Source organism: Plecotus auritus (assembly GCF_963455305.1).
Source record: "Plecotus auritus genome assembly, chromosome: 9".
NCBI lineage: Eukaryota > Metazoa > Chordata > Mammalia > Chiroptera > Vespertilionidae > Plecotus > Plecotus auritus.
The window spans coordinates 137030031-137045792 of NC_137783.1; the positions used below are offsets into that span (position 1 = coordinate 137030031).

At 38.5% G+C, this 15762-nt stretch overlaps 2 protein-coding genes across 2 annotated transcripts; both read right to left on the bottom strand.

Moving 5' to 3' along the window:
• Positions 1 to 3121: 3121 nt before the first annotated feature.
• On the bottom strand, positions 3122 to 4048 carry LOC308258045 (olfactory receptor 4P4-like; the record flags this gene model as incomplete). Its single annotated transcript, XM_080688274.1, has 1 exon — positions 3122 to 4048. The coding sequence occupies one exon, from the start codon at positions 4046 to 4048 to the stop codon at positions 3122 to 3124; it is 927 nt and encodes a 308-aa protein (XP_080544400.1).
• A 7000-nt stretch (positions 4049 to 11048) lies between these two features.
• LOC308258040 (olfactory receptor 4C16-like) lies at positions 11049 to 11976 on the bottom strand (the record flags this gene model as incomplete). The annotated part of the gene is given in 2 exon segments (XM_080688269.1): positions 11049 to 11559; positions 11561 to 11976. Coding segments are annotated over 2 exon segments (927 nt in total).
• Positions 11977 to 15762: the final 3786 nt, after the last annotated feature.

Here is a 15762-nt window from a genome sequence, read left to right on the forward strand (position 1 = left end):
CATTGGAACCTACCCTGCGGTCTGCAATTAAGCCTAGTCAAGCCCAACCTAGATCAGCTAAATCCCAGCTTCCCCAATGACACATGAGCAAGAATTAAATGCTTGTATAAGCCAGAAGTTTTGAAATGGCTTGCTACATGGCATTATTGAGCTGGCTGATCCATATTGAGCTGGCTGATCAAACTATAGAAGTGGAAATTGGCACAAGTGGAATGAGACACATTCTTCAATTAGTAAAACCTCCAGTATATTTAGTGTTGGGTATTTTGAAAGGAGCAGTAGAAAAAGCCAGCGTAGAGGGAATGGACAAGGAAGAGGGCACTTAACCTTGGTTATGTACATAAAGCACAAATTCCAAATACCTTTACATAGCCAATCTCCATCCCACTATTTTGTCCATGGAAAACACATGGGAAAAGAAGACACAATATCAACCACCCTTAGATAGATTCCTGTTCACCCCTCCTTTGTTGATAAATTATAAGAGAGTTAACAAAAGATTAATATGAGCCATGTTCAAAAGGCCTGTCTTCTTTGGGGAGAAACCAAATAGCAAATTTGTCACAATAAGCCAACTTAATTCATTATGTGGACATTTAATTCATTATGTGGATGAAAAGGGGCCACATGCTAACCTGACTAGTTCAGGGAATGCCTGTGTGGCAGCCTTGCAAACTCTAGAGACCTAAAGTAACCACAAAGGATGGTCTGAAATTAAAACTTTTTTTAACTAAAAGCAGTTAATGGCAGGTAGACATGTCCTAGACAACTAACCCTGTCTGTTGTCTTTTGCATCTATGATAGCATATCATTGGAATGTCAGGGTAACTTGTAACTTCCCTTTTTCCAGACCCCTCAGGGCACAACCAATGCACCAGGGCACCAGTGTGGAGACCACAAATTTCTTCATTGTTATTGTTATCATGTTAATTGTTGACTGTTATCTATCCTGTACCTACCTATGTAAAAGAAGCATGTGTCTATCATTTTACTTTTTTATCCAATCCCAGAGGTTTCCCTGCTTTGCTTTCTCCCACCTCCCTCATCTATCACAAGTGGATTTCATGTAACCCACTTATGTCTCCTCCTTTGATTATGATGTATAAAAATAAGTGAGAGGAAAAAAAAAAACAACAACATTCTCCTGAACATTATCTCCATATGTTGGGATTCTGCTTCCCAACAATTATTGACAGTTTGGCTCAAATAAACTCAGAAAAATTCTTTACAGGTTTGAAAGTTTCTTATGTTAACAACTAGAGGCCCAGTGCACAAAATTCATGCATGGGTAGGGTCCCTAGGCCTGGCCGGCAATCAGGGCCAATCAGGTTCCCCATCTCCCCGCCTACCCGACTACTCCTTCCCTTGCTCCCTCAGTGCCCTGCCGCCATCTCTTGTCAACCGCCATGTTTTGCGCCACCCCCTGGTGGTCAGCACAAATCATAGCAAGCGATCAAACTCCCAGTCTCCTGGTTGAACTCCTGAGGGGACACTTTGCATATTAGCCTTTTATATACATAAGTTACTATAGAATGTGGCCTAAATACACATCAATAATGGGTTTATTAAAATAAGCACCAGAAGAAGACACCTGCCCATGCAGCTATAGACATTTCTGCTCATCTTCACCTTTCTGAATTGGATAATTCCACCAGGAGGTATTTGCCACAAGGTCAACATCAAAATTAAACCTTGACTTGATCTGCTTTTATCTTTATCTCCTTCTCAATATACTTCATTATTTAATTATTTTTCTTCCTCCTCTTTGGCTCTAAGCTCCCTAATTTTTCAGGCAGTACACATGTCAGGGTCCTTTGGGGAGAAACTATTGTAAAATCTTCATCAACCTATGGCTAAGCTCTGCAAATGCAATCCTCACCTGAAAACTTGGATTCCTGTTGCACAGAGGACAATAATACATTAAGTATATACAATACAGTTCCTTAGTGGGGACTGTGGTGAAGAGGACGAGCATGATAATATATAAGGTCTGTGTCTCTCATATTTGAAATCTTGGTGCCCCCACCCCCTAGGCTGAGTTCCTCAGGTGTACATTGTCCTAATGGATGACCCTAGTTAAAGTCAGAAGTTCATTCCAATTCACAAAGCTGGAGGATTCTTGCTTAAATTAAGGAACCACATCAATGTACCAAAAAATGATCTTGGCCTATTCCTGTTTTCAGTTGGCTATACCTGCTTCTTAGTTCAATCTTCTTTATTTCTTCCTAGTATCAGGGCCTGCCTGAGTGGAAAGGAGACAGATTTGCATTGTTTTAGAAAATTTCAGCATATTCTATTTGCATAAGGAGCACCGAGGATTAACAAAATGCACCCAGGAATGTTCATCCCTTTAGCATCGTGCCTTCTTAAGCTCAAGGCCTTACACAGGATGGAACATTTTCCATGTTGCTCATTTATAAAGAGCATCAATTTGTACACTTGTGGAGAATTTTTAAAATGAGGTTATAAATACAGTCATAGAATTACATCTGTAGGATTGAAAATAGATGTTCATCATCCCACTTGAAATTCCAGATTACAGGCCTACACCGCTGATAGGGTACTGAGAGTTAATTACAATTACTTCTGTAAGTATAGTGCAAATAGTATAATTACATTGCATTGCACCATTTTAGAAGTGTGATTTGTTAATGTAAGGAGTTAAATTTCACAGCAACAAGTGAAAATATTTTTATTTTAATGGAAACTCAAAAAAAAAAAAGTGTTTAGGACCTCTGTCTATCTGTGAGAAGTGTTGCAGTCAAGATAATCTGTTTCTGGAAGCAGTGCACAACTACCAAACCATGCAGTCTTTACAGTTTTCCCTGATAAAAGTGTTGTCATGCTCACTATGTCTGAGATTATGATGGGCAGAATATTCCAATTGCCCAACATAAATTCCAGAATGTCAGAGCTGCAGGGGACCTGGAGATTGCCTGATCCACTCCATTGAACTCAGGCTTATAAAGGTAAAGGAAGAGGAGAGTGGCTGAGGGACTTGTCTCTTCAAGCCTGCGACCTTTGGCGGCAGCATACCAGCTCTGGGTACCTGCTGTATTTGCTGACATTAACAATTCTGTACATACAAGGAGGCCTGCAATGGGCTCACACACCACAGGATTCATTTTCCTTCCAATAATTTGTCTCGGCACCATACTTTCCTCATGGCATTCTTCATGTCCGTGTTTCTCAGCGTGTAGATGAGAGGGTTAAACATAGGGGCGATCATGGTGTAAAACAAGGCAAAGACTTTGTCGTTACTGACGGAATCGGCTGTGGGGACATAGGTGAAGATGAGGGGCAGGAAGAACATGAACACGACAGTGATGTGTGAGCCACAGGTGGAGAGGGCTTTGCGGCAGCCCTCGGAGGAGCGTGTCCTCAGGGTGGACAGGATGATGATGTAAGAAATTACCAAGGCAACAAAGGTCAGAACGGACAGCACCCCAGTGGTGGTAATGATCACAATAATCAACAGGCTCGTGTCGGTGCAGGCCAGCTTCAACAGGGGGAATACATCACAGAAATAGTGGTCTATCTGATTGGGGCCACAGAAGGGAAGTTGGACAATAATCAATACATGCAGGATTGAATGGATAAATGCCCCGATAATAGAGGCCATCACAAGGACATAGCATGCCTTTCTGCTCATGATGACCATGTAGTGAAGGGGTCTGCAGATGGCTACATAGCGGTCATACGCCATGGCCACCAAGATGAAGATCTCAATGGCACCAAAAAAGTGTGCATAAAACATCTGGACCATGCAGCTGTTGTAGGAGATGGTCCTCCGCTGGGCCAGTAAGTCTGTGATCAGTTTGGGGGCCACCGTGGAGGTGAAGCAGACATCCATGGAGGACAGGTAGCTGAGGAAAAAGTACATGGGCTTTTCACTGAGGCAGCTGCCCCTGATGGTAACAAGAATGAGCAGGTTTCCTGAGAGAACAGCAATATAGCACAGTGAGAAGAGCACAAAGCAGGCAACCTTTGCATTCTCACCACTAAAAAGTCCCAGGAGGATAAATTCTGTGATGTTGTCCTGCCCCATGGCTTCTGTGGATTTGACCAGATAGAGGGAGGAAGTTAATATACCTGAAACACTCAACTTTCTGAAATTATTGACTTAAAAGTCACTGATCTAGTCAATAAATATGCATTGATCACTTATTATGATGCAATCACTATAATTGGTGCTAAGGGTAAGCAGTGTACAAAACATGATTTCTATCTACAAGTAGAGTGCAGTTTATTAGGACAAACAGATGGTAACAATCAAAGAACAAATAATCAATTAATTGCAATCATGATAAATCCAAAATCCCACATGTACCATGAACAACACAATAAATACTTAAAAGATGAAAAGTCCTTTTTCTGGAAAATTTTGAGATGCAATTTTAGTATTATACCTTAAAAGTGATTTTAAATCTGTTCTTCAAGGGCTATGAAATCACTATAATTCTCAGTTCTTTCCAAGGACTAAATCTGCTAACTCCTGAAAGTTCAGTATTGTCCTTAGACTTCAGTGAGCTAATAATTTTAAATATTGGACATCTGGGTGACAATTTCAGAAAGTGCATATAGAACCTTTACACATTTTTTGAGGTAAAGGCCTTAAGCAAAGAAAAAGAAAAACCTCATAGACACGGACAACAATGTGGTGATCACCAGCGGGAAAGTGGGGTGGAGGGAGGTAGAAGAAGATAAAGGGAGGATAAATGGGGATAGAAGGAGATTTGACTTTGGGTGGTGAACACACAATACAATATACAGATGACACATATGTAGAATTGTACATCTGAAACCTATATAATCTTATTAACCAATGTCAACCCAATAAATTCAATAAAAGTTTTTTTAAAAATAACCTTTTCATGAACATATTTTTTAAGTGGAGAGACAAAAAGAGCAACAAGCAGTTCTTTGGGGGGAAGTGTTGCTGCATTGTAGGGAGTTTTAGTGCATTTACGGCTTCCTGAAATTGACCTTATTTCCCAGTTCACTTTCCAGTCTAACCCAGGAGTTCTCACCATTTTTGTCCTTCAGTCACCCTTTCTGATGCTTGCTTTTAAGACACACTCTTGGAGGAGCAAATGCATCCAGAAATCCTTTTTCACTCCATCTGTTTCACCATCCTGCAGCTCCTTGAATTGAACCACTTTTTTCCTTACCAGGCTTACTGCACACTCATTGGCCCAAGCCCTGGAATATTTTAGTTACAAGGAAGTGTTTTTTTGGTGCAAAATATTATACAACATCTCTTACTTCCTCTCTGCAACCTGATCTGAAATGTATCACAAAATTGCTAAACTCAAAGCTCAGTTTTACAAAAAATAATCCTACACATTGATTAGCCTGTTTATGAAGGGTTATAATGTTAATTGAACAATGTCTTTTACTTCATCTGAGTCCTATGAAATTGTTTTAGAAAAATGAACATTTGGCATACAAAGAGAATTTTAATAGGATTTTAGGGAGTTCATGGATTTTTTTATTTGAATTCCATCCATCAACCCCAATACCCTGTGATCTAATTTCTTGCAAAATCTCTGGAACTATCACAAAACTCCAATTGCAATTATCCTGAGCTGTAGTACGATTTGTTTAAAATAAACAAAAGTTATTTTTAACTGTGAGTTACCTATTCTAGCTTGAAAAATAGAATCCCTTATTTGAATATAGAATTATATTTAAGTATATAAAAGGATTGCAACTATAAAAAGATATACCAGGTTTATGGTTAAGGAATAGCAATATAAAAAGATGTCAATTCTTTCTAAATTAACCAATACAGTCAATAATTAAAACAAAAATTCTGACAAAATTTTCTGTAAAATTTGAAAAGTTGGTTCCAAAATTCAGAAACAGTTCATATCCAGAAGAGTTAAGCTAACTTTTTAAAGGAAGACAGAAGAAGGTAGACATCCCTTCTCAGAACAGAAATATATTATCAAACTATGGCAACAAAAGAGTTGTTGGTAAAGACACAACAGTGGACTTAAAGGCAGTCAATAAATAAACACATAAATATACTGGAATTTATTACATGTTTAAGTTGGGATTTCAAACTGATGTGAAATAATGGACTTATTGGTAAGTGATATTAGGACTTTGAATCTCCCTATAGAAGAAACAAATATATTCCTCAGAAGGCACACACAAAATTATGTTGTAGATGGCTGAAGATGCAAATGTATCAAAAAAAATGAGAAAATATTTAAGAAAAATTTAGAATGGGTTTATATCTTAAGTAGGAACATTTCTTTAAACAAAGCACAAAAGGCAAATTTGTAAAATATATATAATACGTCAAAAATTTCTGTATGACTAATTCCATTTGAATCAAAATTTTTAAAAGTGGCAAAATGGGGGTACGTATTTATGAATCCTGCAAATCGATAATATATAAATAAGTAACCAGTTTTTCTAGAATAGCAAAACCTTTTACTAAGCAATATACAGAAAGGAAATTCCAACTGGCCAAAAGCATATATAAAAATATTCAGGAAAATGCAAATCAAACAGTAATGAAATACTATTCTCACTCATCAACTTCATAAAAGTACAATTTTAAGTTTGTTCATATAAAACTTTATGAGCAACTGAGCAAAACTATCCAGAAAGCATTCAGAAATGTGTTTATTGCAGACTCATTTAAATTTGGAAGATAGAAGTGATCTAAATACCTGACAATAGAACAGAAATAAGATGTGGTATGTTCTTGTTATGGAAAACTAGACAGAAATTTAAATGTTGGCTCCATATGACATATCTACCATGATACAAATCACTGAGATCTATTTTGAGTGTGAAAACAGATTTAGTCACAGGAAAGGACTGAAAATTATAGTGCCCTCATCACCCTGAAGAACAGATGACCTCAGTGCTATTTTATAGAAACATGGATATCTATTTCCTCTCCAGTAAATAAGAACGTTAGTATTCGTGGATTCTTCAAGTTGCAAATAACTAATGTTTTTAAATCAAGTGATTTACTAAATTATTTATTAGTTAATTTATCAAAGTCATCAATTAATTTTCCATGTTCTTACAATATTTATTCTTTGTATTATTGCTGTCTTTGTCAATTATGTGGTCATTTTTTCAAACTTTTATAGTTTTGTATCATTGCTTTTCTATCTGGAGTACAAAACACCACTATTTCTCATAGCCTCCTGTCCTAGCATCTAACAATCTCAAGTTTCAAGCCAGATTTCAAGAGAGCATTCCCCTTGTTCATTTCCTGTTAAAACAGACCTCTTAAAATTATCTTGTAAACTATTAAAATGCCAATTTTGACATGAATTAGGAGCCCATAAAAGTTATAAAAGAAATAGTTACCAAGGAGATGCATTTTTAGAACACATACTAGTATTTATGGAAAATATTATTTCCTAAGAAAAGAAGCAGATAAGGATAGATTATTCCATAGCTACTCGAAGAACTAACTTTACATAGACTCAGGCATGCAAAAGCAAAAAAAGGAAGAAAAAAAGATGGAAAAGGAAAAGAAAAAATAGGAACTCACATATTGAACATCAGTTAATTCAGGTCAATATCTGAAGGGAAATCCTTGTCTTCTGGAACTCATGACAACAGACCAAAAAAAAAAAAAAAAAAATCTATTCTAAATCAAATAGATCTCTTAGGGGAGAAAGGCAATGAAAAAAGTCTCATGCTTTGTATCCAGCTTTCAAATTATATTTAAAATAAATATATTTTGAAAATTAACTTTCTGTATACACATAAAAGGAATGAGCATTATATCACAAACTGCAGGGGAAACACCCAAAGCTCTCATCTTTTTTTCCCTCCAACACAGTAATGAGCAGCAAGGTCCAGCTCCCTCAATGCACGGGGCTTGGAGGCACCTAGGGAAGCTGCAGTCAGGAGTATTTAAGGGCATGAGAGGACCTGGGTGCCATCTCACAGGCAATCCCCGTGGTGATTCTTGGACAAGACCAGTAAAAATAAACTGGTGATTTTAATTTGCTCTTGCTTCGACTTTTCAGGTGTGCTGTCAAATAAATCCTTTTAAATTGCTTCAAATATGTGATGTTAAATATTAAATGTAAGTTTTATGGTCAGTGACCAAATGGTCTTAAAAGTAGCTTTATTACTTTCTATACAGGGATAAACTCTAATACATTTATTATAGTTCTTAAGAGCCTCCCTCTGATTCCATGTCCAAGGCTAATATTTATTAACTAGAAATTCATGCACTGAGTAGGTGGTCCCTCAGCCCAGCCTGCGCCATCACACAGTCCAGGAGTCCTCAGGGGATGTCCTACTGATGGCTTAAGTCCACTCCCACAGTCTGGCCTCCCTCTCGGGAGGCAAGGACAGGGGATCATGGGACAGTGTCACCCCCATCACCCCACCGTTGCCACCTGGCCTCCATCTGTAGGAGGCAACCAGCCTGGCCAATCAGGGCACGGTGATGCCCCGCCCCCATGGCCCCTCCGCCGCCTCTGGTCACTGCCCCCCCATCTCCTTTCCCTCCCTCTGGCACTGGCACACACCTTGCCTGACCTGGCGCTGCCTGCTCGCTGGCCCCACCCTCCTGCCAATTGGTCTTTCTGCCGTTCGGTCGATTTGCACATTATGCTTTTATTATATAGGATGTTGACGGTGCTCAGCTTTTTCTTAACATACTTAAGATCAGACTTCAATGTCCCTATTTCCACAAGCCTTTCCTCATTATGTTGCTTTCCTATAACCAAATTTCATACCCCAAGTTATCCCAGTACCTAAATGACCCTGCTTTCCATTTTCACAGCTTTCTACTCCTACACAGAGAAATTATTATCTTTTTCTCATGGTAAAGAAGTTCTAAAGTTCCTGGTATGACAAATTTAACACAGATTTAGTAACCTCAATATAATTTAGTAATTTATAAATAGAAATAGAAGTTCAAAATTTAAAACAAATAGTCAGGCTGACTTTTCTATATAGATAAAAATGCACGTAAGAAAACATTGAAATCAGAAAAATTCTTAGTGATCATGGAATTAGAGACAACACATACTAACAGATAGTGACAAAATGTTGTATCCCTCTCCGTTGCATTAATATATTTTTCATCCAAATATCTCATTCTCTCTGAAGTCACTGTCTTTTCTGGATTATATTAAAACTCGCTAAAAATAATTCATACCTGTGATGTAACTATTCTGCTTTCAAAGCCTAGAAATCCTCCTCTGGTTATAACATTATTTTGTCTTTAATTGGTTATTATTTTTAAATTCCCTACCATCAATTACTGTCTCCTTTACTTCTAACTCACATAAATATATCTATCTTAATTTGGGCCATTATGTGCCAATCATAATAACTCAATGTTATAAACAAATTATCATAATTGGTATTATTCAAGAGAAAACTTAGCACTTCCCCAAAATTCAAAGGGATCATTTTTGGAGGAAATAAAAGTATGTTTTAGAAAAATAATAATGAATGCAACCTCAATAGTCAAAAGCTTAAAAAAAAAAAAAAAAAAAAACTCCTTCAGAAATGTGAACTTTCTCACCATGTTCTGACACTATACGAGGAGGATCTAGGTAAACATGAGAAAATTTTAAAGTACTATCCCAAGAAATAGAAGGGAGATTAACTAGATTATATACATTGTCCCTTAAAACATGAAGATCCTACTATTATTATAATATGATGCTTTCATCTGAGTCAGGAAAACAAGCAAGTTGAAGGTCTATGCTTAGACATTCAGAACACAGTGTTTAATAAATGAGACACTGGAAGGAGAGCCTGATAAACAATGGACATAAGTACATAATGTGTAAGTATAAACAGAGAACACTACAAGCCAACATGAAGCAGGACAGGGAAAAAACCAGGTCAAAATCACAGTGACAGTAGGCAGGCCAGAGCGGCAGAGACACAGCAGGGAACAGTGATGGCTCTTTGTTCCTGGGCTGTATCTTCTACTTAAAATTTACTGGAGTCCTAGCTGGATAGCTCAGTTGGGTGAAGGTCATCCCCATACTGTAAGGTTATGGGTTTGATACTCAGTCAGGGTACATAAAAGAATCAACCAATGGCCCAGCCAGCATGGCTCAGTGGTTGAGCATCACTGTTCAATTCTCATTCAGGGCACATGCCTAGGTTATGGTCTTGACCCTCAGTGTGGGGCATGCAGGAGGCAATCAATCGATGATTCTCTCATCATTGATGTTTCTATCTTTTTCTCCCTCTCCCGTCCTCTCAAATGAATAAAAATATGTATTTTTCAAAAGAATCAACCAATGAATGCATAAATAAATGGAACAACAAATCAGTTTCCTCTCTCTCTTTTACTCTTTCTCTAAATCAATAAATAAAAATAAAAATCTCTACTAATAATATAGGAATATGCAAATTGTCCAGGACACCATCACAGTAACAGTAATGACCAGCAGGCTGCCTGGGGTGATAAGGCCGGCAGGGGGGTTAGTGAGGGACGACCAAATGACTGAGCGGCAGGCTGCGTGGAGCAACCAGGCCAGCAGGGAGAGTAGTTGGGGGCGACCAGGCTGGCAGGGGGGCAATTGGGGGTGACCAGGCCAGCAGGGGGGCAGTTAGGGGCAACCAGGCCAGCAGAGGGGGCAGTTGGGGGCAACCAGGCCAGCAGGCAGAGGTGGTTAGGGGTGATCAGGCTGGCAGGGGGCAGTTAGGGGTGATCAGGCAGGCAGGCAGGTGAGCAGTTAGGAACCAGCGGTCCTGGATTGTGACAGGGATGTCCAACTGCCGGGATCGGGCCTAAACCGGTAGTCGGACATCCCCCGAGGAGTCCCAGATTAGAGAGAGTGCAGGCTGGGCTGAGGGGACCCCCCCATGCACGAATTTTGTGCACTGGGCCTCTAGTATATTAATAAATATAACTGACTTGACACCACCCGGTATATGTGTGCACATTGCCTTTCTTCCTGAAGAAACTAATTCTAATGCCCCAAGTTAGCATTATATTAACTCCACAATAAGAAGATAATATTCTCTATGTGCTTCTTCTAGATCAGTCCAAACTATGAAGAAAAATATGCAAGTTCCATTCATCATTTGTCATCCGAGATGAGCTTGTTGCTCCAGAACTTCCTCATGGCATTTTTCACCTCTGCATTCCTCAGTGTATATATCAAAGGGTTGAGCAAAGGTGTTCCAAGTGTATAAAACACAGCTATCATCTTATCTATGGGGTAAGTGGTCGCAGGGCGAGTGTATATAAAAATGCAAGGACCAAAGAACAAGACGACCACGATGATGTGGGAGACGCAGGTGGAGAGGGCTTTTCTCCTCCCTTCAGCACTGTGGTTTCTCAGAGAATGCAAGATGATCACATAGGAGAACATCAGCATGACAAAACTTACTGTACAAATGGCCCCACTGTTGGACACCAAGAGAAGATTGATCACATAAGTGTCTGTACAAGCAAGTTGCAACAAGGGCTGCAAGTCACATAAATAGTGATCAATTACATTGGGACCACAGAAAGGTAAACTCAAGGCCAGAAAAACCTGAGCTAAAGAATGCACACAGGACCCCACCCAGGCCACAGCTACCAACACCACAGACCCGCGGACTCATGATGGTCATGTAGTGCAGGGGCTTGCAGATAGCCACATAGCGGTCAAGGGCCATGAGGATCAGGATGAAGATCTCCAGGCAGCCAAAGAAATGGAATGAAAAGACTTGGACTATGCACTCACTGAAGGAGATAGTAGTATTCTTTAAAAGGGCGTCCACAATCATTCTAGGGGCTATGGAGGTAGAGAAACAGGTATCAGATAAGGACAAGTGGAAAAGGAAGAAGAACATTGGACTCTCAAGTGTCCGGCTGGTCTTGATAGTAGTAATAATCAGAAAGTTCCCCAGCAACGTCCCCAAATAGAAAAGCAAGAAAGTGGCAAACACTATTTTCTTCCTAACAGGATCCTGGGTCAATCCAAGCAGAATGAATTCAGTCACATTATTATTCAGCTGCATGATTTCATGAAAGAGTACAAGGGTGAGTGTAAAATATTTTATCTGCAAAAATAATAATGATAAAGGAATTAATTCATGACATAATATGTGATTTTATGAAATATCTTGAGAAAAGTAAATATTCCTCATCATGGACATTGTAGCTGTGGTTTCTTATTATGTCATCTCAACTCTTTGATCCTGAATTTGCATGACTACTTTATAGGGTCCTTATGAGTCTCAAATAAGCTTGTGAATTTTGTACCTTCGTACAGTACCCTTCAAATACAACTCTCCAGCGGCAGCCTTTGGTGATCATTTTGTGAAAAAGGGAATTCTCTCTCCAGTTCTCTAAAGGTTCACTTTGCAGCTTTTCTTATATTATTACATACTATGCTGAAATTCAGGTATATGTGTAATTCCTTTAGCTTCCTTTTTGGAATAAGAATCTTTGGAAACTACATATTCTCAGAATTATATTCTCCATCATGCCAAACCCAATGTCTTGTGCCATGTAGGTGCTTAGAGTGTTTTTACATTGAACTTTCTCTATTACCTCTTAAAATATCATATCTGATTGTTCTGGTACTATTATAATTACAAAACACATCCATATCATTAATCTAATGTGGCCTCCTTCTACCTATTATGTATAGTAGACAGATAAACATGCTCCCAACTTATAAATAATTTTAAAAAAAAAAAACCTGAGATCAACTTTAAATAAGTTAGTAAGTCAGCTCCACACCCTGGAGAAGAATAGCCCACACAGCCAAGTAAGACTTGGGGATTTGGACACCCAGAGAAAGGATTACCTTAAGCATTTGACGTTATTTACATGAATCCTTGGCCTTGAAAGAATGCAAGGAGAGCTTTGACACTGTTCCTATCTTCCCGACACTGATGTTCGTTTTAGGGCTTGTCTTTGTGGATGACCACATTGACTATTTCCAGAGGTGCATTAACACCTTTCATCATTGGGTTCTGAAAGGAACTTGTAACAAAAATGGGTAACAATGATCTGGAGGCAACACTGCACTAGCAAAATAGCACATCTTCTAATAACTTACCTGAACTTTCCAAGCAAGTTTAGCCAACTTTAGAATAACTAAGTACGTTGAAACTATGATAAAAAGACCACGTGTTGGGTTGGAGATAATGAGGAAGAGCTTAAAGTAAATAAGTAGGAAAAGGTGGAGAATAGATGAGGGTGGAACACAGAGTGGTAAGTGGATCTTTTCATCCTAAAAGTCCGTTTTTATTGCAGAGGCCACAGTGAGAATCAGTATTTTCCTTAAAGACTCTCTCTTAAACTACTCAACCCACCCTGACTCAGTTCTACTGAACTTCTATCTTAGGGAGAACCCCATACTCATTTTATTTCTATGAAAAATTTAGCATTCTCTGTGGGAAAATTAATAGATTGTACCAAAATTCTTTATCCCTCAAAATCCCAGATTAAAGAATGACAAAGTCTCCCTTCCATGCATATGACACATTACTTTTCACCTTCATTATAGTTTTTAACCTTCACATTGTCCTGGTTTCTCTAAACTTTCCATGAGAAGCAGTTGTTTCAGCTTTTCAAACTAAATCCCAAATGCACATCAACTGCAAATATGTTCTTATGATACCGTATTAGCAGCATGCGAAGCATAATAATTCCAGACTGTGATTTACAATCTTCCATTTAAAGGAGATGGAAGAGGTAGCATTCTCTAGCAGCTATGTCAGGCCCCTACCTCTATTAACAGTTTCTCTAACTTCTAACTAGACATATTATCCTCTAACTTGTAATACCCGTAATGAGGACATATCTTGCTCAGCTACTGAACATGAAAAGCATTGTAAACTGTTCTGCACTCTGCCATCTCAAGAAACTTTAATAAACCTTAAGGCACGGAATTCATTTTTCTCTCCCCACACAATGATGGCTTTTCACAGACCTAGTGCTCATAAAACATTTGTTGCATTCAAAAGGTTGTTTTATACCAAAACTTATTTTCATCCTACTTATTTACTACATTAACAATAAACTTTTTAAAACATTTTTTTTCGTTTCCTGTCTCAGAGGAAGTAGGAGCAGTATAAGACATATAAAAATAAATTTTCAAATCATGTTGGATTGTTCTGTAATAATACTCCCCTGACTATAAAGATGTCAATCATCTGTCACTTACCTGTTAGAACACTCTAAATCAGTGTCAAGTATGTTCATCCCCTTTGGAAAGCAGGAATAAGAAACAACAGTGTCTTAGGTGAAAGAGGAAGTAGAACATCAAGAAACTACTCTGCTCCCATCGAGTGCCCTTAGCTGTCGCTCCATGCATTAGGAGACAAAAACTCTTCTTGTTCTTATCATTTATTTGCACATATAATCCAGGGAAGGCGGTGTGGTGCCTGAAGCCAGAGGTTCAATTCTTACCCAATTTATCTGTATCATATTTGAAGAAAACTTTAGAACACTAAAATAGACTGGTGTCCTGTGAGAGGAAGAGAGTTTCTTTAAAGCAGAAAGACTTTCCCTTATGCATTTAATAGTATTAAAATATGTGACCTAGAAAGTTAGGTTTGAGGTACATGATTATGCCTCTATTAAAAAGAAGTATATTTATAATAATGTTTCCATCTATATCTACATACCTATGTTAATTAAAGGTGACTTTCAGAGGTTAGGAGAGCCATGAAAATAAAGGATCTTAGCGTATTACATGATATCATAAAGTTCTTCGTTCCCCAAAGTTTAGCCTGAGCTCAAAAGTCTAGCCAAGTAAAATAAGATCTTCTGTTTGGAAAGTGATCATGAGATGTATCATCTTTACTCTCTTATTGATTTGTTACCCCCCTATATATAGAGATGAACTTCCAGAATCTTGAGCCCCAAGTGGATGTTATCTTCCAATGGCAGACCTTGTCTGCAGGTACTTTTGCCTATAAGAAATTACTTAGAAGTGAAGAACTGAAAAAAGATGGCCTAATTAAAGATAGATTTACCTTAACCCTATATTGTAATTTAATAACCCAATATGAACATGTGGGGGGAGGGGAGATGAATAGGTGAGCACAGAGGATTCTTAGGGCAGTGAAACTACTCTGTATGACACTATAATGATGGATGCGTCTCATTATATACTAGTATTTGTCCAAACCCATAGAATGTATAGCACCAAGAGAGACCTCTAAGGTAAACTATGGACTTGGATGATCATGAGGTGCCAATGTGGGTTCACTGAGGGTAACTAATGTACCACTCTGGTAGGGGACATTGATGATGGGGGGAGGCTATTCAGATGGGGGGGGGCCACAGGGTATATGGAAAATCTATGTACCTCCTGCTCAATTTTGCTGCTCAACCTAAAAATGCTCTAAAACATAAAGACTTCCATTTAAAAAATACAATGATTTATTAGCTGATGTATAGACTTTTACACACATATGACAAATATTTCTCTAAGGTGTAATTTTGGGGGGTCATAGCTATATTGAGGTGATGACAATGATGTATTCTTTAGGTCAGCCTTATTTACAGATACCTTGGACTCCAGCTCTGCCTTTGGCTCATGAAGCAGGGATGGGAAAAGTGTATTCCCTGATGTACATGGGAAACTGTGGTCAGCATCACCTTCCAACATGGTCTCTTGGTCTCTGAGGCTGATGCAATGTTTTAATTATGTAGAATGCTTGGTGCCAAAACCACTTCCACACTAACAGGTACTTTTGTCTATCCACTCCCCAGTGATAACTTCTAGCAGCCAATGGTTCTTGGCAAGAAGCTTTGGCAATAAATCTTACCATTGAGCTACTGAA